The sequence below is a fragment of the Leucopleurus acutus genome (genome assembly GCF_964270905.1).
Source record: "Leucopleurus acutus genome assembly, chromosome: 13".
NCBI lineage: Eukaryota > Metazoa > Chordata > Mammalia > Artiodactyla > Delphinidae > Leucopleurus > Leucopleurus acutus.
Window position 1 is genome coordinate 21,181,056 of NC_139155.1, and position 24,231 is coordinate 21,205,286.

Genomic DNA, 24,231 nt, shown 5'->3' on the forward strand with positions numbered 1-24,231 from the left:
GAATTCAAGTGGCTTTTACCCAGCAAAACTCTCATACAGTAAATTATTAAAACTGTACAACTGATGTGATCTTACAGGGTATCCGCTTCCGTCTACATATTTCCTAGTTCTGATTCCTCACCTCTCCTGCATTTTACAGAAGAAGAAAACACGGGTTGAAAATGGAAAGGGAATCTTTTCAAGGCCAAACAAATAGTTAGGCTCCATTGAGTAATAAAATACTGAAACGGTAAGAAAATCTACGTCTCTTCCTAGGAGCAGCCTGCATCAAAGACTACAGAACAGCCCCTCCCCTCCCACCTCATCTGGGACAACACAGAGGACAATTCCAGCACCACAGCAACCTACAGGGTCAGCCGAGGCCTCCATCAAACTGCATCATCTGTTCAATATCTCCCTCCCAGCAATCCCGCGTCCTTTACCCTCACAGGTGTTATTCCTGAGGCACTTGCTAATACAGCTCCTGTTTTCCAATCTCTATTCAGTCTGATTCCTGGAAACCCAGCATATAACTCTTACTTATCCTTAAAAAATTAAGGAAAGTTGTACCTGAAGCTTCCGATTTCTTGCAATTAATTTCATTTTTAGTAAGAAAAACATTTAAAATAATTCTTTGGCCATCGTAACAATACTCACTTTTTGCTACCATTTTGTAGGAGACAACACTCGACTGGGGAAATCAGAATATCCGGGGTCTTTTCCTGCCTATACCATCAGCTGGTATGCTTCTCATGGGCATCAGCTTACCTAGCTGTGAAGTGTGCTCAGGGGTAGGAAGTAGCATATGCCACATAATGTTTTCAACCATGAAGTATATTCTTAGACAAATAAACAGATTTTGTACTTCAATGAAATTAAAAAACACCTCAGGTAGTTTATATTTTATCTGGTAATTACCATTTTATAGAACATGGTGCTATAGATATAGCTAGTGGGAAGCAGCTGCATAGCACAGGGAGATCAGTTCGGTGTTTTGTGACCACCTAGAGGGGTGGGATAGGGAGGGCGGGAGGGAGGGAGACGCAAGAGGGAGGAGATATGGGGATATATGTATATGTATAACTGATTCACTTTGTTATAAAGCAGAAACTAACACACCAGTGTAAAGCAATTATACTCCAATAAAGATGTTAAAAAAATGAATATAAATAATATAAGGCATCTTTATCTTTAGAAAAGCAGTATACCATAGAGGCTCATAGGCTGCCCAGTTGTGTCCTGGAGTAAGTTTCTTAAACTGCTTGAGTCTCTGTTTCCCATCTGTAAAATCAGGATAATCTCACCACGTAAGAATATTGTGAGGATTAAATGAAATGATAATTAGCAAGGTAGTTAGCAAGTGAATAATATTTAGAAGTTCTCAATGCTTGTTAGATTTCATTTCATTCCTCTTTCTTTCTAATCACATTATTTCCTTTCTTGTCTAATGAAAACAACTTTAACTGCCCTTAGTATACCAGAAATTTTATTTTATTCTATCTATTACTGCTAAAAAAAAGAGCCCTAAAACACTGTAGTGTTATAAACACAAGGCATTCTTTTTCTTTTTCACACACACACACACTGTATTTTATTTTTACAAGAGATAAATAGACTGACACCAAGCATTGTAAATGGATGACCACAACAAAAGCAACAATGATTGCAATTACCAAACACGAAACACCCTCATACTATGTCATAATATTGACATTCAGTCCAGTAATCCTCCACTGCAACAGCTCCTTTACTTTGCGGGGAAAATTGATTTGTATACACAAGGCATTCTTATAATACATTTATTTATTCATCCAGTCATTCATTTGACAGATCTTTATTTATTTATTTAACTTTTTTTTTTTTTTACACTATTTATTTATGTATTTGGCTGCGCCAGGTCTTAGCTGCAGCATTCAGGACCTAGTTCCCTGGATCAAACACGGGCTCCCTGCATTGGGAGTGTGGAGTCTTAGCCAGTGGACCACCAGGGAAGTCCTGACAGATATTTAGCAAGTACCAATTTTGTGCTAGGTATTGAGTTATACAATGTGTGTCTATGAAGATTAATTAGATACATTCCCTCCCTATCACATGATACACGACCTGTTAGAGGAGAGAAAATTTGGACTTGAATACCTAAGCATATGAGGCAGTACTATGTGGAATTAATGCCTCACAAGTGTTAAAAAGAAAGGCCATTCAAACATGAGAAAGGAAGCCCTCATTTCTGGATGGAATAATCAGAGAGGAAAGAATTTATGAAAGCATCAATATCTCTCTGGTCAAAGATGCATAGAACTTTGTTAGAGATAGCTACCGAGTCATTCCTAAAGGAAAAAAGGTATTCAGAAGGAAAGTCAAATAAAGGGCAATGCAAGTTTGTGGACTGGTGATCAGTCTGCCTTAGCAAGTGTCTAACACAGCAATAGGAAACTAGAAACGTAGACTTAAATCTGGTATGCTGAGGGGTTTGTCGTTTTTTCTTAGAAGGCAGTGAGGAGCCATTGGGAAAATTTATGGAGTGAAATACCATATTTAAGTTGTTTTAGGAAGAAATTTGGCAAGCAGGATACAAAGAAGTCTAGAAGACACAACAGAGAGGAAGATTAATTTTAAAACTGTTTTGACAGTTCAGGTGTGAGGCCATAAAGAGGAGAATAAAAATAGGACTCTTGGGAATGGGAATAGAGCCAGGGATTCAAAAGATGTTGTGGAAGAAAAAAATAATCAATGGGATGTGGGAACTTATTAGATAAGGAAGTTATATATGGGAGAGAAAGGCCCACAAGGATTCTGAAACACAATGATCTTTAAGAAGAAAGCTACAGAAAATTGGCACAGATAGAACTTAGTTACAAGAGGAAAGTGACTGGAAGGAAAAAAAAAAGAGGCAGCTAAGTGTACAGTGTCTCTCTATGTGGTGAAAGGAATGAAAGAAAAAGGACAATAGCTTCACAGAGGACTGCAGCTGGGAGCATAATGATTAAGAGAGCAGAACTCTGAAGCCAGTCCAGTCCTTCTGAGTCCAAATTCTGGCTCTGCCACTTACTTGCTGTGCGACTGCAAGCTAGGTACTTAAACGCCCAAGCCTCAGTTCTCTTATTAGTAAAACAGGCATAAGAATAGTATCTACCCCATGAGTTGAACAGTTGGCATTTATTATAAATTGCATGTAAGGTTTTACATTTATTATAGTAAAACTGAGAGCTATATTGAAACACAGAGGAAACATGACATCCAGTAGGTAGAAAGAAACAACCATTAGTTCGTTCATTTGTCTAAATCGTATCGAGTGAGTGCCTACCACGCGCCAACCTTTGTTCTGGGTGTTGAGGATATGAAGTGATGAAAGCAGGCAAAATCTCTGCCCTCATAGAGCTCGCTAAAATACAGAGAACACATAATAAACAAACACAATAAAGCAAGTAGGATAGTTATATACATTAATCAAGAAAACTGAAGCAGAATAAAAAGGGTTGAGAGCGACCAAGGATGATATTAGGCAATGGCCAGGGAAGGTCTACGTTCTTTCATGGTGGTGGCAGATAAATACAGACCTGAATAAAATGAGGGAAAAGCCAAGTAAACATCTACGAAAAGAGATTCCAGGCAAATAGGACAGTAACTGAAAAGTCCCTGAGTTGGAATGTATGTTATTGTCCAAGGAACAAAGAGGAGAGCTATATGGCTGAAACAGATTATAGAGAAGAGTAGCAGGACACGATGTGAGGGATATGCCAGAGGCTGGATCACTTGGTGCTTTATAGCACATGGTAAAATTACTGGATTTTGCTCTACATGTGATGGGAAGTCAAGAGGAATAACATGATCTAATTCATATATTGAAAAGCCGCTGTGTAGATAACCTACTGGAGGGTCAAGAGCTAAAGAAAAGAGAACAGTTACAAGTTGACAGCTATAGTCTATAATCTATAAGAGATGGTAGTGGCTTGGATAAGGTCAGAACAGTGGAGATGGAAAGGAGTGGTCAGATTTGGGACAGGTTTTGAAAGCCAGAACTATAGGATTTTGGTGAAAGATTGAATTTGGGATGTGAGGAAATCAGAATAAAGAAGTATGAAACTAGAGTTTTTTAACAAGAGTAAATGGATGAACAGAAAATGGATGTATTGAATGGGAAAAATAATAGGAGGATCAAGTTTGGAGTTGGGGAGAGGGAATTATGGAAGGGCAAGATTTCCATTTGGAGCATACATGGCTTGCCTATTAGAGAGCCATTTGGAGAAGGTGAGTCAATCTTTTATATGGAAATTGATGTGGATTTCAGGAAGAGAGTAATCTAGGGATAAAATCTGGGATTCGTGAGCATTTAAGTGGCACATTGGTATTAGATGACAACATCTAAGAAGCTAGTGTAGATAGAAGACAGCAGCTTGAAGTCTGAGCCCTAGGGTACTCTCTGACTTTTCAAGTGAAGAACGCATTCCAGGAAAAAATAGTGAGAAGCTATGTCAAATTTTGCTGAGCATTGGAGAATTGATCATTTGGTAAGAAAATGTGGAGATTATTGATAATCTTGGCAACCATGGTTTCAGTAGAGAGGGACTGTGGAAATTCATTAAAACTAATAAGGAAAACTAAAAGAGGAAAAAGTAAGTATAGACAACTTTTAAAAGAAATTTTCAGGAAAGGGGAGGAATGGGCTTCAGATGCAAGGGCAAGTGGTTCCAGGGAAGATGCTTTAACACAGGAGTTATGAGATAATGTTTATATGCTTATTGGAGTTATCAGTAGGAAGGAAAACTGATGATGCAAAAAAGGGAAGGGATAATTACAGAAGAGTCCCTAAGTGGGGACGAATGGATGTCCCCAAGGGAAAGAGCTGGCCTTACATAGGAGGAGAAACAGATCAACTCGGTTTGATGGGTAGATAAGGATGCCATTTTGAATCCTTCTCTTTTCTTGGTGATATAAGAAGCATGCTTATTAGCTGGGAGTGGGGAAAGGAGAGAGGTATCGGGAGTCAGAAAAGTAAGAATAGATATAAGACATTCATCTTTTAAAGTGAGACAATGAATGATTAAGAGAAATGAGTGGCATTTCCAAATAGATGACAGCTCACCTTGGATATGTGGTCATAAATACCCAGTAAATAGGTTATGTGTTTTTCTCCAGATAAATTCAGCTGTTAGGGTACATGGTCAATGTTGGTAGAGGAGCTGACTTAATCAGGGTTGAGTTTTTTTAGGTGAGTATGATAGGGAAGAAGAACCAAGGGAGATGAGGGTGTTTGCAAGGAACTGGAGGTAATAACTGATGATGGATGGGAGTTGAGTTTGGATGGAAGTAAAGACATGAGGAAGATGAGGGACAATGAGAAGGTTGCGGAGTTAATGGATTGGAGGTCCAAGTGGGATTGAAAACTTTTTGGCCAGGGGGCAATAAAATAAGTGGCAGAAAGTAATACAGTGCTAGAGAAAGGGATGATAGAAACTGACATTCTGCAGCAGATGCAATTATTGGTTTAGTGTGTGACATGGAATTGATGGACTGAGGTGGGAGACAGCTCATATTGCAGGGAATATAAAGGAACTAACATCAGATGGATTTTCTGCATGGATATTGTAATTACCAAGATTGATCATAGAGGTAATTAGAAAGGAAGTGATTCCCAGATACTAATATCTTCAGTGAATGTGGGAGTATGACAGAAAACTTTAACAAGAAGGAGGTAGTAAGTGATTATCTCAATATTTGTTTCAAGGGTACTAGGTTATTTAAGTCTGAAAATCCATGAAGGTGGTCATTAGAATAAGATGAATAATGACAAAAATTTCAACTCTTTTTATATCCATTCATATTTCTTATACTTTCTTAAATGTGTATCAAGTGATTGCCAATAGACAGATCATCTGATCGCATACAACAAATACAACAATAACAGAGTGAAAGTTCTAACTTCCAAATATAAATGATATAATTTTACTACTTCTTCATTATGTCCATTTGCCCAGAAAGTTCAGGGAAAACTTAATTAGGTTTTGATAACTGATAGAGAAAAGATACAAACAGAAAGCACGTGACTGCTCCACTGTGGTACCAATTGTTACTCACCAGGATTGCTGGACTGGGCTTCCATAGGAATCATGAGCTTGGCCCGGGTGGCTCGGCGTGCAGCCAATGACCTCTCCAGGGTAGACATGGAGCTCCCTGCTTCTTCTGTGTCTTGACCTAAAAGAACAACAATACTCTTGAGTATTAATGATGCAACACTTTATTTCTAGCCAGGAACGCCAATGCCTTTTTCATTTCATTGATGTTTTAAATAATAATATCTAGTTTTTTTGTTACCCAATCAATATGTTCTCATTGTACAAACATTAATAAAATTTACCATAACCTCATTACCCAGAAAGAACCATTATTGTTTTATTTATAATTTTTGCATATGTATGTATATGTGAAAGCAAGAGAGTATATATTAATATATTTATTTCAAAAACGGCATTATACTATACATACTGTTTTGTAGCCTTCTTTATAAAATAACATAAAAACCTTTCTCTGTCAATAAATAAGTCAGTAATATATTTTTTTTTTTTTTTCGGTACGCGGGCCTCTCACTGCTGTGGCCTCTCCCACTGCGGAGCACAGGCTCCGGATGCGCAGGCCCAGCGGCCATGGCCCACGGGCCCAGCTGCTCCGTGGCACGCGGGATCCTCCCGGCCCGGGGCACGAACCCGTGTCCCCCGCATCGGCAGGCGGACTCTCAACCACTGTGCCACCAGGGAAGGCCCCAGTAATATAATTTTTGTTTTTTCAGTAATATAATTTTTAACAGCTCCATAATATTCAATTGTATGAATTTACCACAATCTTTGCAACTTGTACTTAAGCCCCAAAGACATTAAATCTTATTATAAAAACACAGGAAATAAACTACATTCTTCAAAAGTACAGCTAGGTGTCTCTATACAAATTTATTATAATTCTATAAAATGTCATATTAAAGAGTCATAAAAAATAATAAGAAAGTGATACATACATATTTAAAAATTTAATAAAAATCTGTTGAAAAATAAAACTGAAATTCTGAACACTATATATCACTAAAAAGCATATGATTCATTAACATGAAGTTTGGTCTTTTTTTTCCTTAAATGAAGTATAGCTGATTTACAATATTATATTAGTGTCAGGTGTACAGCATAGTAATTCAGTATTTTTATAGATTATACTACATTAAAAGTTATTCAAAATAATGGCTATAGTACACTGTGCTATACAATTTATCCTTGTTGCTTATCTATTCTATACATAGTAGTTTGTATCTCTCAATCCCATTCCCCTATTTTGCCCCTCTGCCCTTCCCTCTTCCCACTGATAACCACTAGTTTGTTTTCTATATCTGTGAGTCGGTTTCTGTTTTGCTATATACATTCATTTGTTTTATTTTTTTGATTCCACAAATGAGTGATATCATACACTATTTGTCTTTCTCTGTCTGACTCATTTCACTAAGCATAATACTCTCTAGGTCCATCCACATTGCTGCAAATGGCAGAATTCCATTCTTTTTTATGACTGAATAACATTCCATTGTATATGTATACCACATCTGTAATCATTCATCTGTTGATGGACATGTGGGTTGCTTCCATACCTTGGCTATTGTAAATAGTGCTGCTATGAACATTGGGTGCATGTATCTTTACAAATCAGTGTTTTTGTTTTTTCTGAATAAATAGCCAGGAGTAGAACTGCTGGATCACATGGCAGTTCTATTTTTAGTTTTCTGAGGAACCTCCATGCTGTTTTCCACAGTGGCTGCATCAACTTACATTCCCACCTACAGTGTACAAGAGTTCCCTTTTCTTCACATTCTTGTCAACATTTGTTATTTGTAAATTTTTGATGATAGCCATTCTGAAAAGTGTGAGGTGACATCTCATTGCGGTTTTGATTTGCATTTCTCTAGTAATTAGCAACGCTGAGCATCTTTTTGTGTGCCTATTGGCTACCTGTATGTCTTCTTTGGAAAAATGTCTATTCAGGTCTTCTGTCCATTTTTTGATTGGGTTGCTTGTTTGTTTGTTTGTCTTTTTGATATTGAACCGTATGAGCTGTTTATATATTTTGGATATTAACCCCTTGTTTGGTAATATTATTTGCAAATATATTCTTTCATTTGGTAGGTTGTCATTTCATTTTGTCAATTTGTTTGTTCATTTTTTTTTTCTCTGCAAAAGCTCTTAAATTTATTTAGGTCCCATTTGTTGATTTTTGCTTTTATTTCTTTTGTCTTAGGAGATAGGTCCAAAAAAATACTGCTACCACCTATGTAAAAGAGTGCTCTGCCTATGTTCTCTTCCAGGAGTTTTATGGTTTCAGGTCTTACATTTAGGTCTTTAATCCATTTTGCATTTATTCTTGTACACGGTGCGAGGAAATGTAATTTCATTATTTTACATGTAGCTGTAAAGTTTTCCCAGGACCATTTATTGAAGAGACTGTCCCTTCTCCATTGTATATTCTTGCCTCTTTTGTCGTAGATTAATTGACCATAGGTGTGTGGGTTTATTTCTGGGCTCTTTTTCTGTTCCATTGACCTATGTGTCTGTGTTTGTTCCAGTACCATGCTGTTTTGATTGCTGTAGCTTTGTAGTATAGTCTGAAGTCAGGGAGCCTGATACCTTCAGCTTTGTTCCTTTTCCTCAAGATTGTTTTGACAATTCAGGGTCTTTTGTGGTTCCATATAAATTTTAGGATTATTTGTTCTAGTTCTGTGAAAGATGTCATGGATATTTTGACAGGGATTGCATTAAATTTGTAGATTGTGTTGGGTAGTATGGCCATTTTAACAATATTAATTCTTCCAATCAGAGTTTTGTCCTTTTAACCACAACAGCACAGAGAATACTTCATGTATTGTCAAGTTTAACAAACAGGATTTTGAGTGCTACTTTCCCTGTTATTATAGAGTTGGCAAGTAGGTCCTCAAATTAAAGACAAATAGGCACAAGTATCCTCTCATTCTGAAGAAAACAGCCATTATCTGGAGTTAAACTTTTCTCAAGACTTAGTAAGAGACAACAAAACTTGTCTTGCTGACCCCAAATGTCATCTGAGCATATAAATGATAAGGGGAAAAATCAATAAGGAGGAATCCTAGAAATCATTAGCGAAAGCTTCTGAGGGCTGAGAGACAATTTTATTTCCTCCAGTGAGAGGCAGAGGTGCTTCTCGCCTCCTGACGTCCAGTATGGAACAAAGCTACAAGAATGAACACCTATAGACTGTTGAGGTTCCTGTAAAAGAAGCTTTCATTCATTCTCTGGGTAGAAGCTTATTCAGGCAGCAGGCTTGCTGGTCTACACTGTGTCTATTTGAACAGAGGAAGAGGTAATTGAAGAAAGCAAGGCTGAGAGAGGAACAGTGTGGATTACAAGCTCTCTCATCATTTGACCTGTCAAAGATACAGGAGCTTCCTCTGGGTCAAGTGGGTACTTGGAAAGTTGACCAGGCTTGAGCCCTCTTGTTGGAATTCACGTAAGTGCAGATGACCCACAGGAGGACCAGTGAGGCTGACAGGTAGAGCTGCTCCTGGTGGGAGAGGGTTAAGTCCTGACTTGATCTCTCAGGTTATGGAATTGGCCAGAGAAGGCATCCCACAGGGTCTCATAAAGACTTCATACTTGTATTTCATAAGACACTGAGAATTTGGATGCCACATGAGGACAGCCCATGTGCCCAGAAAGTGAGTGAAGAACTTCAAACTGTGCTTTCTTCCCTTCCACCTTGCCTTTCTCCTCCCATTTTTCCTTTACTTTCCCTCTCCGTCCCCACACAAAACCAGAAAGAGCAGATAGGTAGGAAGAATGGGTAAAGGTGTTTCTGAAACAGAATATGCTCCTCCCTCCTGCTGTCCCACCCTACCACTCCATTTTCCTCCAAGGTGCTGGAGGATTTGAAAAGAACAAATTGTGACCCCCCAGTGCTCAGAACCAGAAGCCTGACTGGCCATAAGGGGAAAAGAATCTTTAATTTAAATCTCATATTATAATTTTTAATGGAACTGGATTATAGTTTAATAATTGAAAGTGACAAAAGTTAGGGACACTGCTTGAGATATTATTTAAGGTCTAGAAAAGGAATACGCAACTCATGATCGAAAATTGGTAAAGTCCTTGTTTAAACAACTCTGCAAGAAAGTCTAATCAACCAAGTTACACATTCAAACAATTAAAATATTTAATTTGGTTTAAAACAGCTACTCATTCTATAAACAAACATCATGAGTAGACCAAGAGATTTTTTGATGAGAGTATTGGGTTGATTATTCAACTCCCCATAAGCATTTTGAAACTATAAGGACCCACATAAACTGAAATATCTTACAACCACTTTCTGGATTTCTCAGTTATTCCTAGACATGGATTGTTCTGCACCAAATCATTAAACAGCAGGCTTTTTTCCATCAGATCACTTTGTACACCAACAGAGCCTTCAGAGACTCCATTAGACTAGGCTAGTGATCATATAATGTGATTGCATGGGGATGACAGTTCATCTCCACCGTAATCAGGGCAAAGTAACAGAATAGTTGATGTTTTCAGACTTCAGGTGTCCCTGAAGTGATTTTTTTAAAGCAAGGAATTGACAGCAAATTTAAAATCAACTTTTCACAGACACAGAGAACTAAAATAGCTTCAAATTTTGCCTTGACAAAACTTTTGTTCAAGCTGTAACAAAAAGCCATCAGTTCATTTAGCCTTCACATTTCAGTATGTCCCAACGGCATCACCTCTTACTTCTTAGAAGTTTCAAGAAGCATTACAGTTATAAAAGGCAGTCAACGCGATGATGGAATAGAAAGTAAACCTAGTTAATCAACCAGATTTACATCAGATTATTTTAACTGTTGGTAAATGATGTGCAAATTAGTGGAAAGGGTATATCCACAAAAGAGGGAGTCAAGAGCTCCTTTGTGGGGCGCAGAGTGGGATGTTTTTCCTGATGCCAGAGAGATGAAAGTTACCTGAATGAGACGTGCTTTTGCTCCCCAGATGGGTCTCTGACTGGCTGTGACTGACTGGCGTGAGGTCTTGGCAACTCTGGATGGGGGAGTCCCTTCCTGCAGGGTCAGTGCCTGATGGCTTCTCAATATTTTTCATCTCCATTTCTTCATGATGGATCCAAAGATCAGGGGGCCGGAGGTCTTTCTGGCTGCCCTTCCTTTTGCCAACACTGTGGGTGGCCCGTTTCCTACAGAACAAAATTAGAAGGCAAACGTGAGTGCCTTTATTCAATGGCCCTTCCTCTTTTTTTCTCAGTCAATTCAAGTTAGAAGCAGGGAAGGAAACAAAAGTGCTCCCAGGAGAAAACTTGTGAAATCCAGGAATTGGCAGACTTGTCTTGGCTGCCTTTCCTCGTCTCCCCTGGAGCTTCACCACGTTACGGGAGATGTGGTGCTGGATCCCCAGGGCCCCGGCTGCCTGCCAGAGAGCACCTTACTCCAGCTTCTCCTGCTGTAGATTTGAGCACAAGGTGACAATGGGTTAGATGGAACCGTATGCCAATCTTTGGAGCTAGGCATAAGGTACCCGACTGCAACATCTGTTTAGGAGATAAATGACAGAGTTGCTTCAAAAGGGCAAATAGAAATAAAAAGGCCAGGATTTGTGCCAACCGCCAAGATTGGGGCTTAGAAGAGAGTCTAGAGCTCAGCTGTCCAATTTCATGTGCAATTGGGAAGCTGGCTGTTTGAAGACAAAAAGCTGCATGAGTGCATTCTTAGGAGAATAAAATACTGTCGTCTTGGAGTCACTAAGTGTCTGGATTCAAACACAGTAAGATCCATCCTTTGAAAAGAGAAGTCATGTTGGAAGTGTGCTTCAAATGTCTCTTATTTTCCTCAATAAGAATTTAGCAATCGTTAAATTATTTTTCAGCAGTAGTATCCTCTTGGGGCTAGTGAGGTTCCAATGTTCCCTGCATGCTGAGTCAAAAGCGTGATGTTCCTGTTGGCCATTCTCTACAGCAGGGATCAGTTAACCATGGCCTGAAGGCCAAATCCTCCACTGCTTATTTGTGTGTGTTTTTTTGGTTGTTGTTGCTGTTCTGTTCTTTTTTAAGATTTTACTTTTGTTTTAATTGATATTTTGCTCAAAAGCACAGAACAGTGAACGTTTCAGGGCCGCAATGCTAGGGTTACAAGCAAAATCCTTAGGTCAAACAGTTACAGTATCCCACATCAGTTATTTCACATTAAGTGTGGGTTGTTAAAAAAAATGTATACGGAGGCTTCCCTGGTGGCGCAGTGGTTGAGAGTCCGCCTGCCGATGCAGGGGACAAGGGTTCCTGCCCCGGTCCGGGAAGATCCCACATGCCGCGGAGCGGCTGGGCCCGTAAGCCATGGCCGCTGAGCCTGCGCGTCCGGAGCCTGTGCTCCGCAACGGGAGAGGCCACAACAGTGAGAGGCCCGCGTACCGCAAAAAAAAAAAAAAAAAAAAAAAAAAAGTACACATATATATATCAGTGCTTTGCTTGAATGGAGCACAAACGAGACAAGCATTTTAATTTAATAACAAAGTTAAGCCTAGCACCTTTAAAATAAAATAAAGACAAAAAGTAAGCACAAAAGTATCCTTTCCATGGGGGGAAAAATCCAGTTCACTACAGTGCAAAGGAAAAGCAGCATTTTCAAAGCTGAAATTAAATGACACACCTACCCGCCACTCGGCCTTATATGGTGAACATGCAATTCTATTGCACCCTCCCTACCCAGGGCTGAAAAGATTCCAGATGGGAAAAGCTGCCCTGACGTCTAGGCCACGGGCTGGGAAGACTTAAGCGCAGGACAAGGAGATCAACGTGTTTGAGCGGGACGAGTTCTTTTTCAGCCAGGCTAACTGCTAACACTTCCAGTCACCACCACAGCCTCCCAGCCCGCCCCCCCCCCCCCAGAGCCTCCCAGCCCGAGGGTGCCCATGGCCAAAGGCCTACCTGGTGTGACCCCGACTTCAGTGCGGGCATCTGAACACAGAGCTCTGAGCAGCGCGAGGAATGGCGGCCTACGCCCCCCACAGCTGATGCTGCTTTGCAAATGGAGTATCTAGGCCGACTTGGGATAATTAAAAACATTTGTGATTCTTAACCCATTGTGATCAATTACAAAGTAGCGAATGTCTACATGTTAGGTCTGCCTCGTCTTAATATTTTGAACCATTAATGATTAGTCCTTTCCAGTGTGGTTTTTACACCACTCACCAAGTTACGCTTTCTTTCTCATGAGCACTCCATCTTTACACTGAACCTTGGAGCTTCAGGTCTTACTTTTAACAAGTACAGCCACAAATACAAACATAAAAGGAAACACTGAGAAGCAGACTCCGTGGCCAAATACTTGCATTACAGGGTTAGGATAAGATAATGGCTAGATGTTTTTTTCTAAATCATTCAGCATTTACCAACTGTCCAGACCAAAGATGATTTCCAAGCACTAAAGTTCTGATTCCAACTTCTCCACTAACCCATGTGTGACAGAACTTATTCTGTTCCCAAATGCTTGTGGAGGACCTGCTTGCTCTGCTGTCACTGGTGCCGAATGGGCTTGTAGACACAAAATGCCACAAGGGATTGCAGTTTGTAAAAGGTGGGATGGACGGGGTTTTTTGGTATGAACTCTTACCTACTATTTTGTTACACTGTTTTGGATAAAAATTTAGAAAGAATCCAAGTTAATGTAAAGTGCTTGTGAGAAATAGTGATCCATTTGCTCCAAAAAAAAAAAAAAAAAAATGCCATAAGGACTACGGTCACCAGCAAGACGATGAAAATGGTTCCCGTCAACACCAGGTTCTGCCCACACAGCACTGCATACAGCCGCTCTGCTCAGGCAGCTCCATGGGGCTGGGGCCTCCAATGCCAATTTCTGTAAAGGAAGGTTTACTGGAATCTTGCCAAGCTCATTCGTTTTCGCGTTGCATTGTTGAGGAGTTGCAACAAAGACCACCTGGCCCACAAAGCTGAAAATACTTACTATTGGGCCCTTTTCAGAAATGGTTTTCAACCTCTGCTCTACAGTTTTATAATTTTTAAAATCTCCACTTGCTGCTTCTGCTTCTTTTAAAACAATAATGTGTCTTCATAAGGCAGAATTTAGACAGTTAAAATCTAACCTTTGGCAGAAGCCCAGAGGAGTACCTCTTTCTCAGTTTCCTCACTTGCAATGAATGGTTTATGAGGATAACTGCTTTCATGTTAGCTAAATGGTTCAAATAAACTACTCTCAGTGGAGACTCTGTAACCTGTGCAAGGCCACTGAGAATGGCTTTGGTGTCCCCATTACCGGATAAGATGCTTTGTACATATTAGGCAATTAATAAATGTTCAGTAGTGTGATTTGTTGAAGTTTTCTTAACATTCTTTTTTCTTGTCTTTCCTGAAGCATACTGATGAGGAGAGAAACAGAGAACCTCAGACTTCATATCTGTTTAGTAGTTTGGTGGAGAAATAATGCCGGGTTTTCTGCTCTACTATTTTCTCAACAAGTACGTGCACTTCGCTGAATTCCTGGCAGCAGGCTCACACTGACTCTAGACAATGGTAATAACCCCTAGATCATTTTCTTGTGTTTAAGATAATAACTCTCTTGCTAACCATTTATTCCCTGAATTCATTTCCTTACACTTCACCTGCCCACAGGAAATGAGTCTGTAGCTCTTTATATACTCCATCTCTGGTCACTTAGAAGAACTTAATGTCATCTTCAAACTTGGAGATTTCACCCCATTATCTTTCTTTCTAACAGATCAAAATGCTAAATAACTTAAACCCTGGTGCCTATATGACTGCACACAGAGACACAGCAGTTCCCAAATCCAGGACAAGATCGTCAGAACGTCCATGAGAACTCAATATTTACATAGCTTATGGTAAAGAAGTTTGTCAAATAATTTGTGAAACTAGAAGGAAATGATGAATTCTGGTTTCCCTTGCTTACATTCATGCCTTATTCATTCATTCATTCACCAGTCCCCATGACCTCAGTAACAAGCATCCCCAGGTGTATTGTATTAAAAAAAAAGTTGTAAACCTGATTGAGGCAGAACCTTTTTAGTATGTTATGATTTACAACTTCCATCTGGAAAGAAATTATTATTCCTGATGAAATTCATAGGCATTTTTTTGATGGATTTTAATCAGATCAAGACCTCTTCTGAGAAGCTGCTTATCTACCTAGCTGACAGTCATCAAGAATCTAAATATCTCCATTTTTTTAGATTCTTTTCCCATATAGGTCATTACAGAGTATTGAGTAGAGTTCTCTGCGCTATACAGTAGGTCCTTATTAGTTGTCTATTTTATATATAGTAGTGTGTATATGTCAATCCCAATTTATCCCCCCCTTTGTAACCATAAGTTTGTTTTTTACATCTGTGACACTATTTCTGCTTTGCAAACACTCAATTCAATACTCTGTAATGACCTATATGGGAAGAGAATCTAAAACAGACTGGATATATGTAGAACTGATTCACCTTGCTGTACAGCAGATACTAACACAACATTGTAAATCAACTATACCCCAATACAAATAAAAAAAAAATCTAAAGATCTCTAGCAGACTTTATTTCCTTTCTGTATATATTCTATGAAAGACCATCTAACCACTTCTGCTTTGTATAATGTCTCTTATCAAGAGAAAAAGCTTTGGCCTTGGTGAGGCCTCCTTCCCCTGCTGGTAGTAGCCCAGTGGTCCATATAGCAGGGTTGTAATAACACTGACATTTGCTCATAACTAAATTGTGTGAAATTTGTCCTAAAACCTGTAGGAACAGCTGTTACCCCAACCTTTTGCCCATCTGCTGGTTCCTTGACATAATCACTGCTGTCCATTTTGGTCCGCAGTACCTCTATCTCACCATTTGGAATCTTCAAAATTTGTATGCAGGTGAACCCCGTGCAATGTTCCCTAAAGTATGGTCCTTGGACTGGTAGCATCGGCATTACCTGGGAACCTGTTAGCAATGCGCATTCTCAGGCCCCACCCCATCAGAAACTGGGGAAGGGGGTCATGAGGCCCAGCAATCTGTGTTTTAACAGCCCTTGAGAGGAATCTGATGCACAGAAATTTTGAGAAGCACTGTCTTAAGTGAATGATTTGGTTTTGTTTGTTTTTATTATAAAGCTAGTTTCTTCTATTCGATGTAGAATATGTCACGTTTATCCCTCCCCCACACACACCTTTTCTTACAGGTACCAGTAATCTTTTGGCTTCCAAAAATAGCTGCAGGATAGGAGTGTCTCTTCCCACCCATGTATAAAGGCAAAGCAAGGAATCTTCCACGGCTCTCTTTGCTCTTTCTCATACTATGGCAAAGCTTCCAGAGTATAATCAAATTCTGGTGGGTTTTGTTCGTTAGTTTTATCTATCTATCTATCTATCTCTGTATCTCTGTATCTCTGTATCTATCTATCTATCCATCCATCCACCTATCTGATCTTGCTTCTGCTCACAACGCCTTCACAGTACTCTTTACTTACAAACTACTTACCCTTTAAGATTCCCTTCAAGCCTGTTTTCTTTAGGAAACCTTCCTGACCACTTTAGGTCTGTGTAATCTTAGAATAGCTAAACCATTTCCCTGGTCTCTCTCTATACCACTCACCTTGCATTGATCACTGTTTGTCTTATTGGGCTGGCCAGATGCTCCCTGTGTGTGCGCTGGTTTCCTCCAGCGATACTGGAGCAAACTCTCTTTACTTCCTTTCTGTAACATCACCCATTGTTTTACAACATGTATCCACTTGTTTATTCAGTGAACATTTATGGAATAGTAAATGTGTCAAGAAGTATGCTAAGGACTAGAAATGCAAAGATCAGTGAGACAGTGGGAGTTTAATAAACGAATGAAAAAAGGCATGGTTTCTGCATTGTTGGAGCAGGGAGCATGCACTGGGGCATGGCAGGGAGGAAAGCTGAAAAAGTAGAGGGGACCAAATCATAACAGATACATTTAAACTATCAGTAAGTCAGTGGGAAACTGCAGAAAGGTTTTTAGCTCAAGAGTTAACATTCATCAGATTTGTTACTTTGCAGATCACACACCAAGCGCATAGAAATCACTTGAATTGAATGATAAAAACGTGTCATTATTTTTTTTAATTTTCCTCCATCCAAATCTTTCCCAAAGCTTTCCAGCCTCCTAATTATCTATACTGATTATTTTTACTCTACTGACTGCTACTAAAAACGAAACAAAAAACTTGTATTGGAAAGCCAGAAAAAATATGTCCTAGATACTCAAATGAACCTGCCTTTTCCGAGATGGAACTAAGATATATTGATGTCTTAAGTGGTCGTCAGTTAAAATCCTTGTGTGGTGAATACTGAAAACCAATGGAATGTTAAAATTTTGAAAATAGTGCAAGTGACCTATAGTAAAGTACAATAGATTTCATTTGCGTTGAAACATTTGATCCTCACTCAGTACTGAAGATAATTATTTTTCTTAAGATTTGAATGTGTGTGGATATTTAAAACTTGCTGTGTCCACATCAAATCAAAGAGGAGGCTTAGTTAACTGGTGATTCTACCATGTAAACCTTGAATTTCATTTACACATTTAAATTTAATGTATTCGGACAAGTTGTTGACCATCTACCCATGTGTTCATGTGATAACCATGTGTCCAGAATTGCCAGGATAGTCTCAATGTCAAATATTTTTTTCTTTAGTATCTGTAGATACCTTCTAACTTATCAAAATACACATTCTACATTTTGGCCAGGAAAATATTATTACTCTGTTAAAAAGCACCAAAATCCCCCATCAATTTAAGCTTTATTAAAACACAAATTTTCAATATTATGATATTCTACTATGATCTCACTAATTCAGAATGTGTAAGGGAAGTCTCTTCAAAATGGTAAAAAAAAAATTTAATTAATAGCTAAAAAGAAATGCAGTTATTTTTATTTCATGTGAATTTGAAGCTAAATGCTACCATGTGATTTTGTAATTTAGCAGTAGTCTATGGAGAATTTTAGTGGTAGAGGGTTGACAGAAAAGCATTTAGTCCCATTTCGTATTTGAGGAAACTGGTATTCAGAGACTAAGTCTTCCCTTAGGTGTAATTAAATACTATTAATTTAATTAAAGAAGTGGTAGAATCAGAACTAGAACTTGGGTTCTAACTTCTGTTAGTTATTTTATAACAAAAAGAAAATCTTACCAACTAGAATGTGAGTCAATCAGATAAGCTAGCTCATTACCTCATTACATAAATCACAGAATAAAACGCGTAGACACTAACTTGAACGAAGTATTACTGATAGTACACAAAAATGTTTCAAATCCATGTGGATGTAATTCAAGTCCCCCAGTAAAACACATAGACAATTTACACTCTCCAGCCGTCCTAAATAAAGAGATATTGAAGAAGCACACGGATATCTCCTACTTCACCTTATTAATTACATTAAACTCCCATTTCTGAGAGCCCTGTAATGGACATTATTTCTGTTTCAAATGAGAATTGATTTTGCTTTCATCTGCATTATTTAGTTTGTTCTACAAGTGCAGTGGTGGTGCCGTTGGGGGAGGAGGACCTCTCAATGAAATCAAGAAAAGCTAAACTAAAACTCAGAAATATCTTAAAGGAGAGATTTTCTTTTTTCCTTTTTCTCTGTTAACATATACAAACAAAGAGATCAGGATGAATGCCATTGGGCCTGTTACTGAAGAAAAATATATGAAGCTAAATTGTGAAAATATGCCAAGTAAATATTAAGAGACTTTGGGAGTGGGGTGAGGAAAAACCCAAGCGGCAGTAGCATATGAGCTATAGATTCACTTTCTTTGGGTTTTCAGTCATTCATGGAGTGATTTATTCTTTCAATCATTCCCTAATTTTATTTTATTTATTTATTTTTTTTGTGGTACGCGGGCCTCTCACTGTTGTGGCCTCTCCCGTTGCGGAGCACAGGCTCCAGAAGCGCAGGCTCAGTGGCCATGGCTCACGGGCCCAGCCGTTCCATGGCATGTGGGATCCTCCCGGACCGGGGCACGAACCCGTGTTCCCCGCATCGGCAGGCGGACTCCCAACCACTGCACCACCAGGGAAGCCCCATTCCCTAATTTTAAAAACAAGTGACGCCCAGGGTTCAGCTTCTACTCTTTCTATATAAAACCTTCAAGCTTCTAACAAAGTACTTAGGGTGGGATTTAGGACAATTTGAGAGTTTCCCAAAATAGCACCACATCCCACTTTTGCACATGGAGAAGACTAGCATTTTCTCTGTGGAGAAACAACACAGGTCCAGGAGCTCAGTTCATCAAGTCAATATAACCCTCAAACATTCTTCTAACAATGAGGAAAATCATCAAAACAAAACACCTCACTACAGATGGTTTAGTTATTTCGATTCGTTTTGTGAACGCATCCATGTTTTTAAAACTGTCATGAAATAAGACCAGAAACTGCTGTCCTCCGTGCTTCCATTTCTGTGAATCTTTCTCAGCTCTGCCTCAGAGACCTGCAGCTTTGATTTTTCACCATTCTTTGTTTACAAGGGCCCTTTCCTGGGATTGCTGGACCAAGAGATTGTTCAACGACTTAATCACAGTGATTTTCCCCCAGAGTCTTACCAAGTGCCCAGCACTCTAGAAGCTCAGTGGGCGATTATGACTTTCCAGACGCTTACACAGGAGACCCACCTTGTTAATCTCATTCTGTCTGGTTCCCTGTTCGGAAACAATGGACCAGCACACCAGCTATCATCAGCTTCAAGACAGTCCAGTCAAATGAATGCAGCTGGATATAAAATTTGACCTGTCATCTAAATAAATGAAATGCAAAGACTACATCTATACCTATGTTACTTTCTTCAGTATGTACATCTTCCTGTATCCTGTTACTAAATACCTTACTTCAAAATGCTGGAAGATACGCTAGAAATCAACAAATAGGATCACAGCATTTTTAAAAAGAGAGAAAGGCTGAGGTATTACCAGGGGAAGAGGGAAAATTATTTGCTAGAGAATCTTTCTCCAGCAATGTGTATGGTATACAGTTGTCAAACCAGCCACCTATGGGCCCATGCCTCAGACTTGCAGAACACCATGCCTCAGGCCAAAAACAAACAAAAATTAAGGAAAGAGCCTATTGTAGCCAATCCAGTGAGAATAGCACAGCTGAAAAAGACATATCATGTTGGATTTGAAAAGTGCTAGAGAGGCAGAAAATAACCAGAAGGTTATTGCTGATTCCCATAACTGGCTGATACAAGGTTAATATGCTGTTTATGGGGTATCGTTGGGAGGGGATAAGCTCAGTTAAGACCCCTTTGCCATTCCAAACTTTGTACTTTGATATATCTTTCTCTGCATGTGCTATAACCTAGAGCTGCACGATATGAAAATATTTTTAAACCCCTCAAAATTTTTAATTTCTGAAAATCCACCGTAGCCAGGAAATATGAACCATTTTGAATTTCCGGAATCTCTCGTCTATCCTAACTACTCCCTCTAAACTAAACATTCCATAGTATTATAATTACGTTGAGTTTGGTAGTCTATACTGTCATTCATGCCGCAAGCATTGATTAAATGCCTTCAGGCCTTCTTGCCAAAAGGGATACGTAAATATTTTTCTTTTTTTTTTTTGCGGTACGCGGGCATCTCACTGCTGTGGCCTCTCCCGTGCGGGAGCACAGGCTCCGGATGCGCAGGCTCAGCGGCCATGGCTCACGGGCCCAGCCGCTCCGTGGCATGTGGGATCCTCCCCGGACCGGGGCACGACCCCACGTCCCCTGCATCGGCAGGAGGACTCTCAACCACTGCGCCACCAGGGAAGCCCATGATACGTAAATACTTTTAGAGGAATACACATCTCCAATGTTTTATACATAATTGCAGAGAGAGGGCCATAAGTAGGGACATGGTGAAGTCCACTCTCTAAGTGTTACTTAAGGAATACCTGCTCTCATTTGAAAGGAAGAATCTGGTCTCAAGAAGTAAAATCAAACAGAAATGCAGACTGAGTGTTCAGGTGGATTCTACTATTAATTCTGCAAGCCTAGCCCTCACCCTCTTAAGTTATGGGCCTGGAATGGACAAAGGCAAGATTTTGCCCAGCTCTGGAGAGGAGATAAGGAACACGTAGTGAATTCTGGAAGCACACAGGAAGAGAGCCGTCAAAAATCTAACTCAAAAAGATGGTCGTCAGGTCAAGCAGTGACTTCTCATCTCTTGAGAACTAGCTGTACCTACTTTCTCTGCTGGGCTGAAGAACGCCGGGTGCAAATCACGGCCACGATCACCACCACCAGCACTGTGATGACGCCAACGGTGACCACAATAATCACAAGCAGGTTGCTGTTCTTCTGAGGAGTGAAGCTGCCATGTGGGGGGTGCATCTGGCCAATGGGTGGCTCTGGGAAAAGACAGGCAAATGAAGATCATGTTTAGGGAGATGTGACAGCCATGGCTTATCAAGCTCAGTTAAGAATTCAAAGAGTTCCTATTGTTCTGGGCATTCCTGAAGCTGGGGAAAAAAGCAATGAAAAAGGAGAGGAAAGATTGAATTATCTATGCAAGATAAATGAAACCAATGTTCCCATGGAAACTTACATAGGAATATTCACAGCAACATTATTCAGAATCACCAAAAGTGGGAAACCCCCAAAGCCATCAACTGATGAATGGATAAACAAGTGTGAATATATACATACAATAGAATACCACCCAGTCATAAAAAGGAATGAAGTATTGATACATGCTACAAAATTCATGTACCTTGAAAATGATATACTAAGTGAAAGGAGCCAGACACAGAAGGCCACGTATTGTACAATTCTACTTCTATGACATATCCAGAACAGGCAAATCTACTGAGACAGAAAGTAGATTAGTGTTTGCCAGTGGATGTGGGGAGAAGTGAATGGGGAAAGACTGCTAATGGGCAGAGGGTTTCCCTTTGGGGTGATGAAAATATTCTAAAGCTAGATAGCGGCGATGGTGGCACAACCTTGTGAATATGCTAAAAACCACTGAATTGTGCACTTTGAAAGGGTAAATTCGTGGTATGGGAATTATATCTCAATGGAAAAATATAATTAAGCTATGGTATTGAGTAGAAAGTGGGGAAGGCAGGAAGCATGCCGCTTTAAACGATAAGAATTCCAGTATGACAAGAGTCAGAGAAGGCTGAGAAAATACTATTTATTTGATGCTGTGAAAGACAAACTATTTGACACCAATCACTCATACTTTCTGTTCCTTTTAAGAAGCTATCCATAAAGCACATTTAATTTTCAACCTGTCAAGGGTGTATGAATCCCATTTAAAAGCAGCCACAGGGTTGGAAAGAGTGTCATAAAGTCCTAAGATAAATTTTTCCTGTGCTGCAACTGTACCACACGGTAGACAATATTTAGGCGAAAATAGAATGATAATCTGCTTATGTAAGCAAGAATGACTAATGACCCTTTAAATAGCTTTCTTTAAACCCTCAGTGATTAATCAATTAGAAATATTCTGATTTATGTCGTATTTACTATTACAAGCTACCAAATTCTAAAAAGTATATATTAGCATATAGCTTTATTTATAAATAATTTAAAAAGTAGCAGAAAGCAATGAATTTGGATGTTTTCCTAGATCTAAATTTGAATGAGTTTCTTCAACAACCCATATTAGCTTTCTATACCCCTTGAGCAAAACCTTTAGGCCTTTTGTACCTCAGTGCCTTTACCTATAAAATGGAAATTATAATATTTATCATATGTAGTTACTGTCAGAATTAGAAAAAATACAGACAAAGCAACTATCTCAGCAACTATCTGACACAGTGTAATTGCTTATAATATCATTATCCTACTGAAACATTAAATAAAATGTTGCCTAAATTAATAATCTACCATATCATTTGGGATATTTTTGGTGTGGACTTCCAAACTATTGATACAAACTTTTTAGAAATAATATTCAATGTGAAAGATAAATTAACTTGTTTGCATAAGTGAATATAATAACCCAGCACTTGCCTCAAAATTGAAACACTATCTTTTGACAAGTTATCTAAGAATCATTGGGTTTTTTTTTTTTGAAAAGACAGTCACCTAAATTTAAACAAATTATTGCTGATTCAATATTGTTGGGGAAAAAAATTAAGTGCTACCGATATAACTTGAATCTCAGGGGCAGGTAACTCATCAAGTTTTTACACAGCACTTTCTGTTAAACAATTCTGAATATAAATGAAAGAAATAAGGTTTCCTTGAAGTAATTTCTTCATTTATTACAAAGGAATGAGGCAAGTAATGAAAGGTTAGAACTTTCTGTGTCATAGTTTTACTTACAATTTAAAAAGTCATGTTACAGTAGTATCTCAATATGTCCTTTCTGTTCTTAATAAATTAATCGATTGGAATAAATTAACCTTTTATGTGAAAGTGTACAATGGAGGCCGTTGGGGATCTCATGGATTTTATTAGCTTAACTTAAATTTAACAGTTCACCATTTCTGACAAACTTAGTTTGAGTCATACCCGGCAGTAACACTGTATGAATATTTTTTAAAACCATGTAAATTGGAATTTTTCAAATTTTTGCTCTTCTTTCCACCTAGGAAGATGTCATGCTCCAAATTAGAAAATAATGACTCTGGATTCTGCAGAGCTTTAATTTTTTTTTTTTACCGGCAAGCAGGCCTCTCACTGTTGTGGCCTCTCCGGTTTTGGAGCACAGGCTCCGGACGCGCAGGCTCAGCGGCCATGGCTCACGGGCCCAGCTGCTCCGTGGCATGTGGGATCTTCCCGGACTGGGTCACGAACCCGTGTCCCCTGCATCGGCAGGTGGACTCTCAACCACTGCGCCACGAGGGAAGCCCATGAGCTTTAGATTAAGTGAGATATTGATGTCATTTGCCTCATAGAGTTGGGTTCATGAGGGCTCCCATTATAAATCTTTGATTCCAGGCCTTTATGACTTCTTCATAAAAGTTCCATCAGTTTAAAACTTGGTTTTCAAGATCTTTCATTAATTTCCCAATCTCCATTCAAAGGCTGACTAATCAGAATATCTGACATTGAACAGGCAGTAAATAAAGTCAAGTGCAATGGTGTCTTTAGATGGAGTCGATCCTTGTTATTTGCAGTAGTTGTGTTCTATAAAGACATCACAAATACTAAATTAGGGAATACAAAGTATTGCTTCTAGAGGAAACACAGTGTCATGTTCCCGGGAGCCTACCTTTTTATCAACCAATGAAAGCACAGCCTTGT

The 24,231-nt window shown here is 39.1% G+C and overlaps 1 protein-coding gene across 1 annotated transcript in view; it reads right to left on the bottom strand.

Moving 5' to 3' along the window:
• DCC (DCC netrin 1 receptor) overlaps positions 1-24,231 on the bottom strand; it is a gene marked incomplete at both ends in the record, with an annotated part of 1,161,813 nt that overhangs the window by 73,680 nt on the left and 1,063,902 nt on the right. The window contains 3 exons of the mRNA XM_082853095.1: positions 6,055-6,171; positions 10,979-11,205; positions 21,218-21,380. Of these exons, the coding sequence (XP_082709221.1) occupies positions 6,055-6,171; positions 10,979-11,205; positions 21,218-21,380 (507 nt within the window). The remainder of the gene's footprint in view (positions 1-6,054; positions 6,172-10,978; positions 11,206-21,217; positions 21,381-24,231) is intronic.